This window comes from Canis aureus, chromosome 12, assembly GCF_053574225.1.
Source record: "Canis aureus isolate CA01 chromosome 12, VMU_Caureus_v.1.0, whole genome shotgun sequence".
NCBI classification, from domain to species: domain Eukaryota; kingdom Metazoa; phylum Chordata; class Mammalia; order Carnivora; family Canidae; genus Canis; species Canis aureus.
In genome coordinates, this window is record NC_135622.1 from 51,182,817 (window position 1) to 51,204,534 (window position 21,718).

At 37.3% G+C, this 21,718-nt stretch overlaps 1 protein-coding gene and 1 non-coding gene across 4 annotated transcripts; both read left to right on the forward strand.

Annotated features, from left to right (window-relative positions):
• Window positions 1-652: 652 nt before the first annotated feature.
• Window positions 653-20,291, forward strand: NT5C1B (5'-nucleotidase, cytosolic IB). 3 transcript variants are annotated; one of them, XM_077844042.1, is made up of 10 exons: window positions 653-808; window positions 2,890-2,979; window positions 3,316-3,498; window positions 4,117-4,254; window positions 5,763-6,236; window positions 6,507-6,674; window positions 8,208-8,337; window positions 10,968-11,090; window positions 11,512-11,696; window positions 19,916-20,291. In XM_077844042.1, the coding sequence occupies exons 1-10, from the start codon at window positions 776-778 to the stop codon at window positions 20,237-20,239; spliced, it is 1,848 nt and encodes a 615-aa protein (XP_077700168.1). In that variant the 5' UTR covers window positions 653-775; the 3' UTR covers window positions 20,240-20,291. The 3 variants fall into 3 exon arrangements, with proteins under 3 accessions (XP_077700168.1, XP_077700170.1, XP_077700169.1); XM_077844043.1 differs by having other exon boundaries at window positions 670-808; window positions 2,837-2,979; XM_077844044.1 differs by lacking the exon at window positions 3,316-3,498.
• LOC144281418 (U6 spliceosomal RNA) lies at window positions 7,732-7,833 on the forward strand. The gene has a single exon (XR_013349957.1). It is a non-coding gene; the product is annotated as a U6 spliceosomal RNA (small nuclear RNA).
• Window positions 20,292-21,718: the final 1,427 nt, after the last annotated feature.

The window sequence follows — 21,718 nt, forward strand, 5'->3', positions numbered from 1 at the left end:
GGTATGTGAGTCTCTTATCTAAAGCTTGGGTGAAGTTAAAATCAGAGCTATAAAATACATTGCATTAGAAGACCCTGTAAACCAGCATTTGGGGCAGGATTTTACATATTTTCTTGTGTATACAAGAGGGACAAATGTATGTTTAAAAGTTCAAGGATAGGGCAAATGGTGGGGAAGATAGTGCAAGTATCATTCTACTACTATATCTGGCCATAGGGAGAGGACTTTAAATTCGTGACAGGTCTTGGCATTGTGAAAGACACCCAACACTAAAGCTAAAAGACAAGTCTAAACGCCACGTATAATGAAATCTTAGCTGTCAAAAATAATTTGCAGATGTAGAAAGTTCTCCAAAATCTGTCAGGATGAACAATAATACATGATTGGGTCCACAAACAAGTTTACCATTCATTTTGGCAGTGCCAGAAAATGTACAGCCACAGTGGGGCTTATATGATGAGTAATATAGTAATGTTTAAAAAGAAAGAAGCAATGATACTGATATTGCTTCATATTAAAAATTTTAACATTGTTTAGAAATCATTTCCTAAAAACTCTAAGAATGGTTATGAGTGGATGTACTCAAATATGAAGAAATACTCTTGGTTTTTTTTTATAGTCACATATTCAGAGTCAGTTTGTTACTATGGAATCACATATGATGTCATAAATTTGACATTCTAAATGCAAACTTAGAGCAACAGAAACAACAGGAAATGGAGCTGGGGAGAGGAAAACCTGCATAACAACAAAAGAAATTCAAGAGTGAAAAGAAATGAGTCAAACATCTCTGAAACAAAAAAAGAAGGTGAGTGAATTGAATGTCCTAGAATCTTGCATTAGAGCTAAGAAAATGCAGACATCAACAAATGTAAATATTATTACCTCTGGGAATGTTCTGCAACAATTAAATCATTTCATATACTGACTACAAGTGGAGTAAATGGAAAGAAAATAAAGAATATGAAAAATGGAGCAAAAGAGGATTAAAGCATTCAGGAGGGATCCCTGGGTGGTTCAGTGGTTTAGTGCCTGCCTTCGGCCCAGGGCGTGATCCTGGGGTCCCGGGATCTACCCTGGAGTCCAAGGATCGAGTCCCACATTGGGCTCCCCGCATGGAGTTTGCTTCTCCCTCTGCCTGTGTCTCTGCCTCTCTGTCTCTGTCTCTGTCTCTCTCTCTCTCTCTCTCTCTGTATCTCTCATGAATAAATAAATAAAATCTTAAAAAAAAAAACCTTCAGGATAAGTCAGTCTAATAATTCAGCATTTATTGAGCATATGCTTATATGTTAGTGACAAGAAGTGAAAATACTCTATCTTTGAAGAATGCACAGCATAGTAGGAAAGAGAATACATAAACAAAGTACAATTCAGTACTCAGTAAAAGTACTTACAAAAAACACAGGCAACACAAAGCAATGTGTTGCCTGTGCAACTTCTCCCAGGTCATGCTGAGATGCATTTTGAAGAACATTAAAGAGAAGAGGAGGTTACAAGGAAACAGGTTGATATGTAGGCAAATACAAGTCATTTAGCACAAGCAAACATACCTATAAAAGTGTACAGTGGAGGGCAAGTTGGAGGTAGACAGGATACACCATGAGGCTCCTGGTCAATAAAAAAAAAAAGTGAATGAAGAGTGTACCAGAAATGAAGCATAATTGGATTTATGTTTTATAAATATCACTTTAAATAGATGGGGTCTATGGATCTAGAAATCAGGGAGGATTTGAGGTTATGAAGCCTAATCAAAAGTCTATAATTCTAAGAATGAAGGCCCATAATGATCTGAGATCTGGAACAAGGCAATGATAATAGGGACAGAGAAGAGGAACTGAGTTTTAAATATCTTTTGCAGTTATAAGTGACAGGATTTCATGGTGATGATGTAAGGAATGGCTGGAAGGGTTTCAGGATCAGTTCTAGGACCACACACCTCTGCCATTCTCTGCAGGCACAGACTCATATGTCCAACTAACACTGATGCAAAAAGGAAATAATGCACATGCTGCTCCTGAGCACACTGATCCATATTAGAAGATGAGCTCTTAAAATAGGAAATAACACTAGTCTTGATCACATTATAGCTACTGAGTTAGCGTGAAACAATACAAATAATGCTCCAATACAATGATATTTCCCACAGTTGAAAATAAACATATTTGAATAGTGACCATGACATGAATTATCTCCCTGTTCTCGCCTAACTAGTCTTCCCTCTTAGCTTGTTCACAAGAAACCTCTTTTCATCCTAGCTGGTATGAACAATTAGAATATATGTACAGAAGGTAGGACTGTCAATAGATCTGCACAGGATTAATAACCTTGATTTTAAAAATCTAGCTAATATTGGTGAGGCTTAGATCCACAGAAGATTGGAGTTCAGGTTTATTAAGAAAAGAAACAAAAGAAGTTTCATGGCCAAACGAAAAGTTCCTTAAGTAGCATACTTCTATAGCATACTAGCAGCTATAGAATAGTAGTGAGTAGTAGAGTAGTAGAGAAAATAAATGTTATTCTGTATGAGTAATTTCACATTTAAATCAAAGTCCTACTGAGCTCTGGAAAGTCATCCCACAGTATTTCCTCTGGCATCATTTTTTTAAAATGATAAATGCCTCATGCCTCAAATCTATAAACCAACAAATTTATATATTAAAAATTGTTTATATAGTTCTCTGATATGTATTATTTTTATTTATGCCTCTTAGAACAAGATGGAAAATGTCTAAAATGCATACATGTATATACATATATATATATGTACATATGTTTTTTTATATTGGCAAAGAGACAAATTCTAATTTTTGTTTATCCTTTTATTCCCAAACCCAAGGTTTCTTATGCTCCTGTGATTAATTAATAAACATTCTTTGTTTCCATATTAAGAATGAGACTGGATCGAAGAACTCAAAAGACAGCATAGACACAGAGAAAAGAAAGGATTCTGACAAATCAGGAGTTCGTCTGAGCACTCAGGTGAGCTGACCTCTTAAGTGTTGGTAGAGAATTACAGACCAGAAAGCACAACAGAAAATTTGAGGGGGTAGGGATGTTCTGGAAGATAAGACTGAGCTTCCAAGATTTCTATTAAGGGATATCTAATATCCTCATGGAGAGGCTAAGGACAAACTAGAAGAAGCTGGTCCCTGCTTTCCCCACCAGTACACATCCCCATGTTCATGTAGAATATATAATTAGAAACCACAGCCACCTTCTCTGCTCAGCCTATGGGAGGAGACTGGTCTTTGTTCAAATCAGGGAGGGCAGGGGAGTCTGGCCATCGCATTGACCATTTTCTGCACAATCTTTCAGATGAGGCGTGCAGTCAATCCGAATCACTTGCTGAGATGTTGCCCCATGCGAGGTCACTCGTCGTGTAGACGCTGCCTTTGTGCAGCTGAGGGAACAGTACCTCTTGGCCCTTGCCGCACAATACGTATTTATATTCACATGTGCCTGTTGTGGGAGCAGGGCCGGCAGATCACCATGATCAGGGTGAGCAGAGATCAAACTACTGATTTTGGAGGGGAGCCACAGGCAATCTGGGTGAGGGGAAGGATATGGGGAATAGAAACTCTTCCACTTGCCTCTCCATAGGGTCCTCCAGTTTGATTCTTCCCAAAGGAAAAGCTAAAGAATGCTCTATGCCCTCTTAGGCAGCTGCTTGGGAGCCCTGCTGCAGCCTCACTTAGATGCTAGCTGCCCTCATCTTTGTAGTGTACTCAAAAATGGTAAATATATATGTCTTCCTAGCTTCAGCTAACAGGCTTAACCTTAAGGGAGAAAATGGGAAAAAGGGAAGAAAAATGGTCAACTCTGCCATCTTCCATTTAAGAAGAGCCACAGGTGAAAAAATATGAGACATCAGATTTGTTTCTTAGTTTTGGATTCTCCTCCAGGTGGATCTCTATTTTTTTGCTCCTCAGAGAGTTTAGGATTGGGCCAGAGCTAGAATAGCATGTAAGGGCCAAGGTTGAGGTAAGGCCATATAGGACAAGGACCTTCTCTTTGGGCTCTGCTATGTTCAGCTTGAAGTAGTTGTTCTGTAGGCATGCGCATGGCAGGAGTGGGTGATGGGGTGTTACATCCCTGGGTCTCTTCTCTCCTCCAAAGGGATCACAGGAATTATCATTGCCAAAGACTGATTCCCGAGGTCTCCTTGTGCGAAATCAGTGGTCCCGAACTTCACGGAGCCCATCTACCAGAGGTCCATCAATAGACGAACCCAGAAGCAAGAGCACCAGTCTTAAGGTAGAGATGGATATAAAATTATGGAGAACATGATATAATAATAATAGTTAACATTTATTGATGCTTTCTATGTGCCAGGCCCCTCTATGTACTTCACATGTTTTAGCTAATTCAATCATCATTAAAACAAACAAACAAAAACCCCATAAGCCCCATTTTAAGTTGAGAAAATTGACACAGAGTAACTTACCTAAGATCTCACATTAATAACACTAATAGAGGTAGATTAAAGCCCAGGGTCACTAGGTCTATAAGCTGTACACTTAATGATTAAGCCCTTTGGCTTCTCCTTTTTTTCCTTTCTTCCTTCCTACCTTCTTCCTTCCTTCTTTCCTTCCTTCCTTTCTTCCTTCAACAACTATTTACTGAATAATCAAACCTTAGAAGATGGAGTGGAAAAATCAACAAAAGAGATAAATTGTTGAAAAGTGTTAGATTGTGTGTTGTTTTGGTCCCTTAACTAGGCCTGGCCCCATGAAAAGAAAATGTTAGTTTTGAGATTAAGTTTTTGATACAGGGAGAGAGAATGACACAGACCTAGCCACTAGGAAACATGTATCTCTGTGAAAAGTGGCTCAATAGTCTAACCAAAAATATGCCTTTTGAAACACATGAAACAGTCATAAAAACTGAAATAATATATAGAGGCTTAATAATTCATTGCACACCTTCGTAAAGGTATTTTTTCTCTAGAATTCTTCCTTTTTACTTAGGAAGATGATTCTCTCCAAATGAGCTCCATTGGCACATAGAGTTATTTTCTTTACTTTTATTTTTTTAATATTTTATTTATTTATTCATGAGAGACACAGAGACAGAGGCAGAGGCAGGCTCCCCATGCAGAGCCCGATGTGGGACTTGATTCCAAGACCCCAGGATCAAGACTTGAGCCAAAGGCAGATGCTCAACCACTGAGCCACCCAGGTGCTCCAAGGCACACAGAGTTCTGAAGGCAATGGAGAGATGTTTCGTTCTCCAATCCACCAACCTTCCCAGCAATCATGGCATTAATCAGAGGGCAATGTAGAGAGAGGTACCTCCAGGTGTTTTGTAGAGTCTGCTGGTGGGAACGTCTGGTCTAGTTGCTCATAGAGTTAACTGGAGGTCACAGATGAAGGCAGTGGTGAGCAAGGACCCATCCTACCTGGAGGTCTCTGAGCAAATGCAAAGGAAGCAACAAACTAAGTGCCAGCTGCCTTAGGGCAAGCAAGGAAGAAGACCTGTGCCCTATCAACTCCAAAGGAAAAAAAAAAAAGCTTGAGGTGCTGATGGGGGAAGGTAGAGGGAAATAAGAACCGTCTATCTCTGTGCCCATGTAACTGAAATAGCCAATAACTGGGGCCTTGAAACATCTGAGCCCCTTCAAGCCCCACTGAAAGGAGCTAGGATTGACTAGGATCAAGTTAAGGGCTATGAATGGATAGAGGGGAGGGGAAGGCTCCTTGACTCCTCCTGGTTAGAGATGGGGACAGATACGCATCTAATGCAAACTCACTTTCTTGCTCCAGCTCCCCAATAGCTCCACGACCTCCCGGACTTCATCTGCCTCCCCTAGCCAGCACGAGTCCCCAGAGCAGCTGTCAGAGCAGGCCTCTCCGCCCACGCCACCTCTGCCATCCACGCCGCCCATGCCTCTCGACTCGCGTCCTCCCACTCCCCCGGAGCCCCATAGCTCATCCCGGCGCAGCACCAGGATGCAAGAGAATCCCGAAGCCTGGGCTCACGGCATCGTGCGGGATATCCGCGACTCCCGGGAGTCTTCGCAGCTGCGGGATTACCCACGCACGCCCCCCACCGAATGGAAGTCGTATTCCCAGCGCAGATCGACTTACTCCTCTCAGCTGGACCGCGACTGTCTGTCCGAACTGCCTCAACCACCCCGGCAGCACCAACGGGAGGAAGAGGAGGAGGAGGAGGAAGCCTACTGGGCCTCGGTGAAAACTCTGTATGAGAAGATCCCGAGCTGCTCGCGCCCCCGACCGGTGAGAAGGGTCCCCTCCACTCAACCCTGCAAGCCTGAGTCTCCCCCAGCCTCCCTCCTCTCCAATGTGTAGGAAGTCCTGCCCAGCTTCGCCCCTACCCATGCAGCCTTAGGAGTTGGAGGGAATCCCAGCCCTTGGCTGTCTCCAGCATCCCAGGGCTCCAACAGGGGCCTCGCTGTTTTCTTCCCACCTTGCCTTGGCATGAGCCCCTTTCCTGATCCCTTCCATCTGTGTGGCTGACTGTCCTCCCAACGGCGTCCTTCTCTGTAGCCCAAACCCAAGAATGCTATCACCATCGCTGTGTCATCCCGGGCTCTTTTCAACATGATGGACGCCAGGAAAATCTACGAGGAAGAGGGTCTAGAAAAGTACATGGAATATCAGCTCAACAATGAGAATGTCATCCTGACCCCAGGGCCTGCATTCCGCTTTGTTAAGGTACGCTGTTATACTGTGTTTGTAATGGCAGGACCCCGGATGCAGAGGGAAGGACCCATGAAAACCCTTGGGATCTCATCCAGGTTCCCAGATAATTCCTGGTCCACTCTTGTAATCCTTGTCTTTTTCAAATTGACCCCAGGTCAGCTTATGCTTCCAATAGAGGCTCATAGACTGATGAGAAAGGGCCTCCAGTTCTAGATTTGGGATGTTGAGATGGCCTCAGTGCAGTTCTAATCATGACACCTTTAAGAAACACCTTTGTTTCCTTCCTAGAAGGAATGGTAACCAGAAGCAATAATGAGTTTACAATGCCTATAGTAGAAACAAAATGCCTCATTAAAATGAGATGAAATTCACTTTAGCTGCTTTTGATCCAAATATAACATATTAAGAAAATCAAGATGATCTTGGTTGACATGATTTTAATTGAAAATGTTGGGGATCCCTGGGTGGCACAGCGGTTTAGCGCCTGCCTTTGGCCCAGGGCGTGATCCTGGAGACCCGGGATCGAATCCCACGTCGGGCTCCCGGTGCATGGAGCCTGCTTCTCCCTCTGCCTATGTCTCTGCCTCTCTCTCTCTCTCACTGTGTGCCTATCATAAATAAATAAAATAAAAAAATAAAAAATAAAAAATAAAAAAAAAATTAAAAAAAAAAAAAGAAAAAGAAAATGTAAGGTTCTCTGAACTCGTAACACTGATCCCGTATATAACTTATACAAATGTTACACAATAACATTATAACCAGGCAGAAATAAATGACACTTCTGCAAGGTGTGAGTAGGAAGTGATTTTCTTTCAAAGATTTTATTTACTTATTCATGAGACACAGAGAGAGGCAGAGACATAGGCAGAGGAAGAAGCAGGCTCCATGCAGGGATCCTGATGTGGGACTCAATCCTGGGACTCCAGAATCACGCCCTGGGTGGAAAGCAGGCACTAAACTCCTGAGCCACCCAGGGATCCCTGAGTAGGAAGTGATTATAGGGCATTTTAGAAGCATGGGAAGAAACTACTGACCTATTCTAAAGACTCATGTTTAGAAAATAGACAAAGTGTGTTGGTAGCATGTATTCTAAAATTGGAACAATACAGAAACCATTAGCATGTCTCCTTGCAAGGATAATATGCAAATTCAGGAAGCATTCTATAGTTTCACAATAAATGATAATCACCAGATGATAAAGAAAAGCAGATTTTAGAAATAAAAAAAAATAGACAAAGCATGAAAGGGTTATCCCAATCCTTTTCTCTGCCTACCCCACAGAGAGAATTCTAGGAAACCAAATGTAACAATTTTCAACAAACATTACCTATCTATTCAGTAAACATTAACTGAAGTCCTTTGCATAAGAGGCTGAAAGTACAGAAATGAGTGGCATAACCCCACCTTCAAGGAGCCACGATCTCTCAGTGAAGAGTCTTCAGAGTTTGAATTTGACACCAATGATATCTTTTCTCTCCAGACTTCAGACTTCAATGCCCACCTTGCCTGGCCCTCTTTACATGCATTCATGTTTGTAACCTGCAGGCACTGCAGCATGTCAATGCTAGACTCCGTGAGCTGTATCCTAACGAACAGGACTTATTTGATATTGTACTGATGACTAATAACCATGCCCAAGTGGGAGTGCGGCTTATAAACAGCGTCAATCACTATGGTAAGTAAAATAAATACCATGTGGAAGAACAGCTTGCTGCTCTGGAAGAGAGAAGCCATGTTATTTTGCTAACTGTGGCCTAACTAATGCAGTGTCTTTGATACTGAAACCCCCCTCTGCGTGAGGAATGTTTATTTGCCTATGTCAGAGAAAGAGAGGCCATGTTCATTTTTAACTTCAGCATAGCGTTGGGCCCAAAGCTCTGGACTTAACTTGTCAAGTGTGAATTTCAAAGTCTTAATCCCAGCTCCCGCAATATATTTCTCTGTTTTATGTTTTTCACTTCTAAACTTGACTTCAAGGAGCCATCAACCCAGAGGCTTTCCCTGTGTGATCAAACCTCTTGCTCACCACAGATCCGTGTTTGAGGTTTACGGGTTTTCACCTTTCCTGGCCACTCTTACAATCTGATTCTCCCTGACTGCTCTCCTCACACATCCAATCCATATCCATGCCAGCAAAATTATCTTTGTTCCTTAACATGGAAATTTTGATTGACTCTAGGTTCCTCATGGCATTTCCATCAGCATGTTGGATACTTTAAGAGAAAATCCCCATTTTCCTGTTATGGAATTACTTGACTTGTTATTTGGGGAGCTTTAGACTATTTTCTAAGTACCTATCCAGGTTTATGGATATGTCAAGTCAAAGTAACATTGAACTTTTGCATATTTAAATTCAAGGTTTGAAGTGGGCATAGTTATAAATAATCAAGCTGTCTTACAACTTATGAGTTTTACATTATCCTAATTATAAGTCTGATGTCTGAGACATACTTTAAAAAATGGTTGCCTTTCAAAACAGCAGCTTTCATAGTGTTAAGACATGAGAAGAGATCATAGTACTCATCTATGCTAAACCTTTTATTTTTTACAACACACAATCTTACACAATTTAGTAGGTACCCTGGGTCTATCGATTCTTCACCAAACTGAGCCCATCAAGGGCATAAGAAATCATATGTACCTATCAGTTCTGCTAATGAGCTGGTTGAGTTCATCTTCTAAAGCAACTTTATTCGTGAAACAATAGGCTTTCACCTGGAAGAGTTAGTTTCTTCCATTATCTGGGTGCTGAAGGCAATTTGTATCTCCCTCTGCTATGGCCTATTACATTATCATTTCTGTTTTACATGCCTGGCTCTCAGTGAACTGTGATCTCCTTAAAAAGGGAGATGATGTTTTAATTGCTTCTGAAGTCCTCAATGCCACCAAATTATTTCTGATCATTAAATTAATATTATTTAAGGGTTTGTAGAATACACTTTTGTGGCACTTATGCCCAATATTGGCTTAAGTGAAAAAAAGGGTATTTGTTAATATCATAGCAAACACTTCAACCTTAACTGTGGATGGATGGACCCTACTATACTCTTAATCCATACAGAGGAAAAACAACTGACAAGACACAAAATTCTACTTTATATCACGTACAGCTACACAGTTCACTATGTATCTAAAAACACTTTGAATCATATGCATAATGTTATGCTTTATTTAATTGTTCTCAAATCATTAGAGTGTTGTGCTCTTATAAATAATCTTGAACTGAGACCTTTACACGTAAATCTATATCAGAGTTTCAGATTATTCCCTTAGAATAAGCTAGAAAATGTCAAAAAGTATAAACCAATAAAAGCTCTTGATACATATTGTCAAATTACTTTCTAGATAGCTTGTACCAGTTTATACTTTCATCTAAAGTAAAAATAGGTGCCTATGTCACAAACCTTTCACCAATATCTAGCATTTGTTTTTTAATTGTTATTGATTCGAAAGACATTTAATGGCATTTTAATATTTAGTGTACTTTTAAATTATATTTAAAATTTCAAGTCAAGGGACACTTGGGTAACTCAGCTAAGCAGCTGGTTCTTGGTTTTGGCTCAGGGAAAGATCTTGGGGTCCTGGGATCAAGCCCTCAGGGAGGGGGTCAGCTTGATGATTCTCAGGATTCTCTCTCCCTCTGCCCTCCCCCATCCCACCCCCCGTGCTTGGTTTCTCTCTCTTTCAAATAAATAAATCTTTAAAAATAAATAAACAAATAAATAAATACAGTTTCAAGTCCAGAAACAATTTCAGACCTTTTGTTGTTGTTTTCAGAAAACAGCTTAAACCCTAGCAGTGCTTGTCATTACTATTGTATTGTCCCTCCAGAAATACAGAAATAGTGCTTAAAATAAAGCCACACGTTAACTACCTCTTTCAACAAGTAAAGAGCCTGTGGTTGAAGGAAGAGAACTTTGTCTAGTCTAGTCACAAGAGTCACTGTGAATCAGTGGGCTTAGACAAATCTTTGTGTCTCAATATCCTTTTCTGTAACAATGATAATAATGCCTATCATACAACTGTTGTGAGTGTAAACTGGCATGGTCTATGTGAACATACTTAATAAGCTATCATACACCAAATACATTCACTACTATATAAAATAATAATATAATTTAAAATATAATTTTTATATGTAACATAGCAGTTTTTCAATATTAGTGCTACAAAGGTAATTCTAAAACCTCAGTAAGGAAGTTATTCCTAAGGTTATTCCTCAATTATTCCTAAGATAACTTTGATTTACATTTAAAGTAAGGATATTGTCTCTGACATAACAAAGTCTTTCTTGCCCAATAATAGGCTTACTAATTGATCGCTTCTGTCTGACCGGTGGAAAAAGCCCCATTGGCTATTTGAAGGCATATCTTACCAACTTGTATCTTTCTGCAGATTCTGAAAAAGTACAAGAAGCAATACAAGAAGGTATTCATTGGGTTTTATCCCTCAAGTTAATAAAGAGGTTTGCACTAGTGTTGACTTTCATTGGGCTTCATATAAGATTATATGGCTTATGTCCTTGTTAAATTTTCTGCTAAGATGTTTCCACAAGTGGCAGCCCCTAAATCTCTCTTTTAGAGCTTTTGACCTTCTTGGAGGTGGACATTCTCAGTGATTGTCCTACAACCCATTTTACACTTTCCCATCCATTACAGAAATGGAGGCAGTGCATAAACAACTGTTTTGAGATGTGTGGTCATAAAGAGCAATTGAGTCATCAGGTTAGCTAGACAAAAATATTGTGAGGTCTGGGCGGACCTTTTTTTTCTTTTTTTTTAATCATTAAAATGGTAGAAGAAACTGATGCCCCTGAGAAGAGTATTAATAAATCTCCATGGTCTGCCAGGGATCGCCTCTGCAACAATGTTTGATGGAGCTAAAGACATGGCTTACTGTGACACACAGCTCCGTGTGGCCTTTGACGGGGATGCCGTCCTCTTCTCTGACGAATCTGAACATATTGCCAAGGAGTATGGGCTGGACAAATTCTTTCAACATGAAACACTATTTGAAAATAAGCCTCTTGCTCAGGTGGGTTCAGTGAGTTCTAATTATTTTTCATCTGCTTATTTTCTAAAATACAGATATACATAGTTTAAATTATTTTAGGCAGGCCACTCCTCATTTCTTATTCTTTACACTTTGCTTCCTTTCTTATCCTTCATACTTTTCTCCCTTTCATGAACTCCTCATTTTGAAACATCTACTAGTCAGTTGGGTTTTTTGTTTGTTTGTTTTGTTTTGTTTTAGCATTCTTTTATCTATCCTTTTTGGAAGTGTTTCTATGATGTTCTCGTGATAATGAGTTCACCTCCAAATTATAAGTAATAGAGGTAATATGGTTTACCAGTGAGCCATTTCTACATAATAAATTCCCAGAATAGTAAAATGATTTCCAATAGGTCAGTAAACATTTGTGGACCTCTTTGTCCATAAACCTCAAACTCACTAACGGCATTACTTAATTGAGAAAATCTGCACAACTGAGAGCTCAAATTGAATCAAAATAATGAGCCTCAAACAAGTGCAAGCTATGAACACCTAATCAAAATGAAACTGAATATTTCGTTTTTTTGGAATCAGTCCATGAACTGAAGTGTTAAAGTCACAGTCTGAAAAGAACAAAACTTAACAACTTCTGAACCAAAGAAATCTGAAACATCAAAATATTCTCCAAACTGAATCTGAACTGATGGGTTATTTAATTTTAATCTAAGAATTTGACCAAAGAATTGGTCTTTTTTTTTTCTTAGCTCTTCTAGAACTTAAGATAAACTTCAAGTTGTTATTTTCATTACACTTCTAAAAATATAAATAGACCAACTGAAAGCTGAAAAGTTTCACTAACTCACCTCATGTTACAGCAAGTGATATTTAAACTGTGTGTATGAGTGTGTGTGTGTGTGTGTGTGTGTGTGTGTGTGTACATGCATATAACTTCATGGCCCCTCCATAATAGCTTCTTTGAAGCCTCGATCTTATGTTATGAAGTTGCTTAATGCTAACAAATTGAGAGGAAAGTCTTTTGTTGTATTTTACTTAAAGTCTGCTTTGCTGAAATTCAGAGGCCATTGTATAGTAGCCTTTAACTATTACTGAAATTTGGAAGAGTTCCAGAAAAAGAACACTTAAAAAAAAAAACTTCAAAAACATAATTACTTCAAGATAATCTTAAAATATCATTTTCTCATTACAGGTAAATAATTCAAATTTCTTTTAGATTTGGCATTAATCATTTCCCTTTTCCAAGTTAAAGAACTTGTTCTTCCCATTAAACGATTGAAATTTTGAAGCCCAATACTAGTTATTACTGGAATACCCAACAAATTTCTATTAAACCTACTTGTTTCATTATGCAGTCCTTCTGGCAGTGGATAAAGATGCTTTTTTTTTTTTTTACATAGAAGAGGGTAGCTTTTCTATAAAGACCAGCCTTTGCCAATGTGTTCCACTGATGGGAAAGACGTTATGAGGTGAAATTACTGCCCAAACCTTTCAAGTATGTTGATCATGGGACTTGCGGCTTGGTCATGACAATGTTCTAGTTATCTCAGATGGAGTAGACAGCTGGACAGGATTAACTTGTCCACTCAGTGCAATTTATAAGCCTCCAGTGTGGCACCACAGCAAGTAACAGACATTTCCTGATTTGATGCCTACCTCATCTCACCATTCTCAGCCAGTGGTCTCCAATCGTGTGTGTGTATGTCTGTGTTTTAATCAGAAATATTGAGGTATAATTTATATATAGTGAAATTCATAATTTTTAGTGGATGGTTCTAAACGTTTTTGACAAGTGTATACAATTATGAAATGATGACCAAACTCAAAATACTCATTATACTCACAAAATTCCCTCATGCATCTTTGTAGACATCCTACCCTGCAATCTTCAGGATCTATCTCTCCACTACTAATTTGATTTGTTTCCCAAAGTTTTTCCTTTTCTAGATGTCACATTAATGGAACCACACAGGATATAATCTTTTGAATTTGACTTCTCAAATAAGAAAAAAGATACATCCACATCATTCCATGTATTAGTAGTGTCTATTCCTTTTTATTGCTGAGTACGAGTCTCTTTTATGACTGTACCACATTTTCTTTGTCCATTTACCTGTTGGGTGGATATTTAGCTTATTTCCAATTTTTGGCATTTATAAATAAAGCCACTTTAAGCATTTGGATACAAGGTTCTATATAAACTTAAGATCTGATTTCTCTTGAGTAAATAACTAGGAGTAAGATTACTAGGTCATATGGTATATATGTCGCTAGGTCATATGTTTAACTTTGTAAGATACTGGCAAACTATTTTCCAAAGTGACCAGAGAGCTTTGCATTCCCAATAGCTCTATATGTGAGATTTTGTTGCTCTGCATCCTTAACAGTATTTCGTACTGGCAAGTTGTTTTTTGTTTGCCTCTTTTAAGATGTTCTAGTGGATATATAATGGTATCTCATTGTGGTTTTAATTTGCATTTCCCTAATGACAAATGGTATTGAACATGTTATCAGGTGTTTATCTGCCATCATGTGTACTCTTTGGCAAATATATCTGTTCAAATGTCTTGCTCATTTGTATTGGGTTTATTATTGAAGTTTGAGAGCTCTTAACATACTAGGGATATAAGTCTTTTAGCAGATATGTTTTGCAAATATTTTCTCTTAGTCTCAAGATAAACATGGTTTTTTAAATTCTCTTTATATATTCTCTTTCAGTGTCTTTCAATGAACAGAAATTTATAATTTTGATGAAGTTCAATTTATCAATTAGTCCTTTTATGAATTGTGCTTTAAAAAAAGATTTTATATTTATTTATTAGAGAGAGAGAGAGAGAAAGAGAGAGAGAAACAGGTTCCATGCAGGGAGCCTGATGTGGGACTCTATCCCAGGTCTCCAGGATCCCACCCTGGGTGGAAGGCGGCGCTAAACCTCTAAGCCACCGGGGCTGCCCATGAATTGTGCTTTTAATGTCATATCTAAAAACCGTCAAAGTCACATAAATTTCCTATGTTTCTTAATGTTTTCCTATGTTACAAAATTTTGTAATTTTAGGGCTTTTTTAAGGATTATGATCTATTTTGAATTAACTTTTGTATTTGTGCAAAGTGTTGGTTAAGTTCACTTTTACTGCTTATGGATGTTCCAATTGCTCCAGCATTATTTGTGGGAAAGACTAGCTCTCTGTTCCTTTAATATAGGTGCCCATGCTTTTACCAATATCACACTGTCTTGATTAGTACAGTTTTATAGTAAGTCTTGAGATTAGGTAGTGTGAGTTCTTCAAATTTGTTATTTTTCAAAATTCTTTTGGATATTCTGAGTCTTTTGCATTTTTTACAGATTCAACAACTAGCTTGTCCATCCTTGGAAAATAAATTCTGTTTGGATATTTTATTATGATTGTGCTAAATTTTTAGCTTAATCTTGGGGAGGGGGATGTTTTAATATCAAGTCTTTCAGTCCATGAACATAATATATCTCTCCATTTATTTAGGTCATCTTTGATTTTTTTTTCAACAGTGTTTCAAATATTTTTGTATACAGCTATCACAACACTTTCTAGATTTTATACCTAGGTATTTCATATTTTTTTTGCTATTGTGAATGATAAAATTTTGATTTCCAATCTGTTTGTTGTAAATATACAGAAATACAATTGGTTTTTGCATATTGACTTTGTATCTTGCAACTTTGTTAAATTCACCAGTTAGTATAGAAAAATTTTTGTAGTTTTGTTTTGTTTTTTTGAGATTTTCTACATAGACAATGTTGACTGGGAATAAAAGCACTTTTATTTCATTGTTTCCATTCTGTATGTCTTTTAGTTATCTTTCTTGCCTTAATACCTTTGCTAGTGCATTCAGTGGTGTTCAATAAGAGTGGTAAGAGGGGACATCGTTGTCTTGTCCCTGATCTTTGGGGTAGGACATTCACTCTTTGACTCCTAAGTATATATAGAGAATATGTATATATTTTTTTATGATTTCAATTCTTTAAATTTGTTGAAGAGCCCAGAATATGGCCTATCTTGGTGAATACTTGATGGCTACTTGAGAAGAATGCTGATTCTGTGTTATTGAGTAGTCAAAAATGTCAATCAGATTAAGTTGACAGTGTATTAGCCAGGTAATATTGCCCAGATTTTCCATACTGCCAATGATTTTCTATCTTCTATCCACTATTGAGGAGGTAGTGTCAAAGTCTTGAAGTATATTCTGAGGATCAATCTATTTCACCTTGCAATTATATACATTTTGCTTCATGTATTTTTAATCTCTCTTGCTTAGTGCCCAAATATTTAGGATTGTTATACATTCTTGGTTAAATAATCCCTTTTCATTATGTAATGTCTCTCTGTCTGAAAGTCACATAATCACACAAGCTTTTTGCTCTTTGTTTGTATTTTTTTTTTGGACTGGTGTTTATATTGTATATCTTTTCTATAATTTTTATTTTTATCCTATTTTTGTTTTTACATTTATATTGTCTCTGTATTTAAATTGGCTTTCTTGTAGATAGTATACATATATAGTTCATGTTGCCTTTTTTGTACAATCTGACAATCCTTGTGTTTTAACTGCTATTCTTAGATCATTTGTATTTAATATGATCATTACTTAATATTAAAATCTACCATCTTCCTACTTTTTTCTATATGTTTCATCTGTTGTTTCTTTTTCCTTTTCTTACTTTTTGCTTTTGGATTTATTGTATGTATTGTATGTTTCCAGGATTCCTTTTATCTCCACTATTAACTTATAACACATTTAAAATTTTTCAGTGATTACCCTAGGATTGACAACATACAACTTTAAGTAAGCACAATCTACTTTTAAACAATATATTGCCACATTATGTACAGTGTGAGAATCTTACAACAGGATACTCCCAATCCCTTCCTCCCATATTTCATGCTATTGTCACACATTTTATTTTCACCTATACTATCAACTCACAGTACTTTGCTACTGTACCCTTACATTTCATGTCATTCTGTTGCCCTATTACCTCAGCTCTCTAATTGGCTCAATAAATGTTCTGATCTTTTTCTTAGATTATCTGACTTTTTCTTATTTTAGATAGGAATATCATCAGTTTTTCTAACTTTCTACATCCTAGGCAGATTCCAAATGTTTTAAATCATATAGCTTCTCAAAAAGTATTTTTTAGGAACTTTACTTCATATTTTGATATTTTTATTGACAAATTATATACCAGTACTGCTGCACAAATGTTTAAATTATAAAACATACCAAAAATAGAAATAAGAAAGGATGACATGGATACCTGGTTTGAATATAGTAACATAAACTGACTTGTCCCTATTTCTCCTTTTGGAAACCACTCAAAAGCAGCAAGGAGAACTGTATTCCTCTGTGTTTCAAAGCCAAACTATTGTGAGTTGGGTGGCTCCTGCTAATAGTTACTGTACCCCCTTTACTACTGTTACAAAAAAAAAAGTTAATAGTTTTTTTTCACATACATAGAGATAGATATAGATATGTTTTTCACCTTTAGAAAGTGAGTATTACTTGTTTTTTTCCTGATATATGCAGCCTCAGGGAAACAGTGATCTAAATAATGTTTAGATCAAAATAGACAGTGATCATCTAAATAAGCCATGTTTATTAAAAAAACAATTTATTTCCAGGACAGCAGAGAAGAAGGGATCTTTGGAATTATGAAATCAAGTTAGCCTTAGAATATTATCTTTTACCTTTGCCATAAATCCTCAAAATGTTCCAAGGAAAACCAATCTGTTTCAGTGATAAGTAATAAAAACAGAACCGGCAAAGAATATAAGCAAAGATACTGAGGAAAGGGAAAGAAAGGCAAGATCTAATAAGACACATAGATCTCTCACTAGAAATAGTAGCCAAAGTATGATAAAAAATATCACTAAACATTTACTATAACTTTTAAAAACTTAATAAAGCAAGTCAGGGTCATAGAGTAGAATTGCAAGAATCAGGGGACAGATAGTAAAAAGCTAAATGGCAGAACTCTGGAAATAAGTAGAGTTGAAAAATAAGTTTTTAGAGAGGAAAAATGACAAAATAGATCACAGGTAAAGAAAACATATACATAAATGGAATCCCTGAAGAAAACACTGCCATTATATTCTGAGGGGAGGAGAGGGTTGTGTGTAGTAAATACAAAGATGCAATGCAAATTTATATAAAAATATAAACCAATAAAACATCTCAAACTGTCAGAAGATCTTAATGCATATATTAAACTATTAAAAGATTAAAGGCCACATTATATAATCAGAAATTGAACAAAGTGATCATAAAATTGGAGATGTTCCCTAGTAAAATTGTTTTACATCAAATATGAAGAAGTAATTCTTTGAGCAGTCTGCACATATGAGTGGGGAAGAAAATCAAGCTGTCCTCAATCTTCTCCACAGCAGCACTCAAAAGAAAAAGACAGTAGAGCATTACTTATTAAAAAAAAAAAAAAAAAAAAATCGGGATCCCTGGGTGGCGCAGCGGTTTGGCGCCTGCCTTTGGCCCAGGGCGCGATCCTGGAGACCCGGGATCGAATCCCACATCGGGCTCCCGGTGCATGGAGCCTGCTTCTCCCTCGGCCTATGTCTCTGCCTCTCTCTCTCTCTCTCTGTGACTATCATAAATAAATAAAAATTGAAAAAAAAAAAATCTGGGATTTCAGGGTGGCTCCCAGGGTGTGATTCTGGAGTTCCAGGATCGAGTCCCACATCAGGCTCCCTGATGGAGCCTGCTTCTGCCTCTGCCTGTATCTCTGCCTCCCTGTGTGTGTGTGTGTGTGTGTGTATGTGTAATAAATAAATAAAATCTTTTTTAAAAATCTAAGAAAATGGAAGGAAAATCTAAATCACAGATTCTATACCCAGCTAAAAATTCATTCATGTAAAAAGAATATAGATCAACAGTTGAAAATATCAGGGGTTGTTATTTCCATAAGATTTTCTTGAGAAAACTAGTCTAGAAGACAACATTTCAGCCAACATGTAGATGATTGGAAACACAAAGGGACAAATGGGCACAGGATATATTTAATCCCAGAACTAAACTAAATCAATTGTAGGGAATATGGTGGCAGAAAAGAAAGCACACATTATGTGTCCTAACAATGTAGAAATGATATAACTAATGAAAACTGGAAAAACGTGGAGGAAAATAGCTAAGGAAGAGTAAGTATGTTGCTATCTTCAGTAATAATAGGTGATCAAAGGATAGGATGTAAAGCTGATAAACAAAAATATAAGAATCTTTAATAATGCAAATGTAAACACTGAGAAAGAGGGAACAAGTAAAATTGGGTGGTGCAGAAGAAATAGAGGATAAGAGAGAGGTGAATAAGTGCTGTGATTTAATTATTTCACATTGTAAAAAAGAATAGATCCTGGATTAAAAAAAATAAAAAAACAGAACTATAAAAACATAGTTACAAAGAAATCAATAGAAAGAAAGAATACAAACCTTCCTAAATCTTAGATAAAACACACATACATCCACAAAGGAAAAAAAAAACACACTCAATGAACAATCCTTTAAAATCTTTAAACAAGAAAATGCAATAAAGAGCATAAGAAAGAACCATCACATATATGTATAATACCAATAAATGTAAGTGGCCTAAAATTCTACTTTGTTTCAAAAATTAAGACTTCCAGATTGGAACACATAGCAAAACCCAATTCTTGTTCTATTCCAGAAAACAGCTGAAATTAAGTGTTCAGAAAGGTTGAAAATAAAAGTGAGTTTGAAGATCATAAAGGTAACTGTAAATATGAGACAAGGTTAGATTCAAGCCCAGAAGGCACTGAACTAAATAAAGGAGTATACTTCATAATATTAAAATCTGCAATTCACAAAAAGAAAACTAAAATAGTTCTTTTGGTGATTAACCAAATTTTATTTAGAGTATCCCATTTTGTCATGGAAAATTTATGTCTGCTGCCCTGGTTTAAATTTTTATAGAAACTTCTTTCACTCTTAAAACATCAATATTTAAGATAATAAATTATACGGTCATCCTACATTCATTCCAGGAATGCAAGGATAGTTTCATGCTACAAGGAAATATATTCACATAAATGCATAGAATTTCAAGATTGTTCCATTGTTGTTATAATACTGCATGCCTAGTGCAGTACTATATCCTTTTATAAGCTCTTATAAGCCTCTGCTTTTTTTTCAGCATTCACTTCCTTTAGCTCACTGGATCACAGTTGTGACATATGTTCCTTTTACAGGGTCCCTTAAAAGGCTTTCTGGAAGATTTAGGCAGACTGCAAAAGAAGTTTTATGCCAAAGACGAACGGTTACTTTGCCCTATCAGGACCTACCTGGTTACAGCCAGGAGTGCAGCCAGTTCAGGCGCCCGTGTGCTGAAAACCCTTCGCCGCTGGGGTCTAGAGATAGACGAAGCTCTTTTCCTTGCTGGAGCCCCCAAAGGTCCCATTTTGGTGAAGATAAGGCCCCACATTTTCTTTGATGACCACATGTTCCACATTGAAGGGGCACAGAAGCTCGGCACCATATCAGCTCATGTACCTTATGGCATTAATCAAAAATGAACAATTAGGGATGGAGAGGAGAAATAAAGCAGTGAGTCCGGTATTACAGAAACCACTTTTTGTGGATCTCTAGGTTATTAGATAGGTATTTCAGAAGATCAGGCCAGAACTTAGTTCATTTGGAAAAGAGGTTACCTTTTGATTTTTTTGAAAACATTTTGAACTTTCAGGTTACTTTCAACTACTTCTCTTTGAGCTGTCAGTGCTGTTGAATACAACTGCACCTACCCTCATGGGTAAATCATAATGATGACTCTTTAGGATAAGCTTAGTACTTGAATGCTTAAAAGCTGAAAGGCTAAAGCCTAGTTGGTTTTACAAAGCATTGCTCATTTTTGGATGTTGGTAGACAGAATGAATTGTTACCCATCATCACTGTAGAATATTGGTCTTCAAGGAAGGAAAGAGTAAGGCTAAACACAATCTTGAAAATTAGAGTTTATTCTGTTGCCTCTATGACCAGCTTTTTAATCAATACAAAATTAAAAAGTCACTCCACCTGCATAAGAATACCAATTCTGACACTGTTCATTCAGAAATAAATCAGCAGGTTATTCATATCGGGCACTTTCCATCTTAAGATGAGATCCAGACAGAAGTTCCTGGGTAAGCAAGCTCCTTTGAAGCTTACCTGGTGGGTCCATTGCCTCTGGACCACAAGGCTTCACATTTGAAATCTTTAGCTCTGGGCCAGCAGGTAGGTCCAAGGTTTACACAGGAAAAAAAGCCTTGGCTGCCACTTCAAAATGTAACATAAAGTATGGTATCCTATATCCTAGACTTTCACTGTTACCATTCTTTTATTATTTTTGTTTTGTTTTCAAGAAACATTGAGCAGTTTTTAACCATAATCCATTTTATAATAGGCACAGTGAGCTGGTTATTTTCATGCCACCTCATTTTCTTACAAATCAAATGTTTGTAACAGAGTATTATTATTATTACCCCATTTTTATCAATGAAGAACTTAATACTCACAAAGAAAAAGTAGCTTGTCCCATAATGTGCAGCTAATAAATGGCAGAACTAAGATCCAAAATCAGGTCTTAACTTCAAAAGCTATATTCTGTCTACTTTCTCTATGTTATAGAGCCTTCCACATCAAGTTGTTCTTATTAATTCCATGGCCAAAGGACCCATCTTGAACAGATTAGTCTTTCCATTAAGTTCTGTGCTTGAAGTACACAGCAGTTACATAGCAGATCTGGGGATTTCCTTCCTCCTCCTCCTCCTCCTCCTCTTCATGACCTCTCCTGTTCTTTCTATCCCCACCTCTATCTCTAGTGCACTATGTATACATACTCCACCCCAGCTCTGCCTCGAGAAAACTGCTGCTTGACATATAGCTTTTGCTCTGCTTCTTAATTTGATGTAAGCTAGTCCAAAATATATCAGTCATGACCCTCATTCAGTAGCTACTATTTTCTATGCGTTCTTCAGTGTGAAGACGACAAAAGAAACTCAGACATAATCCCATCC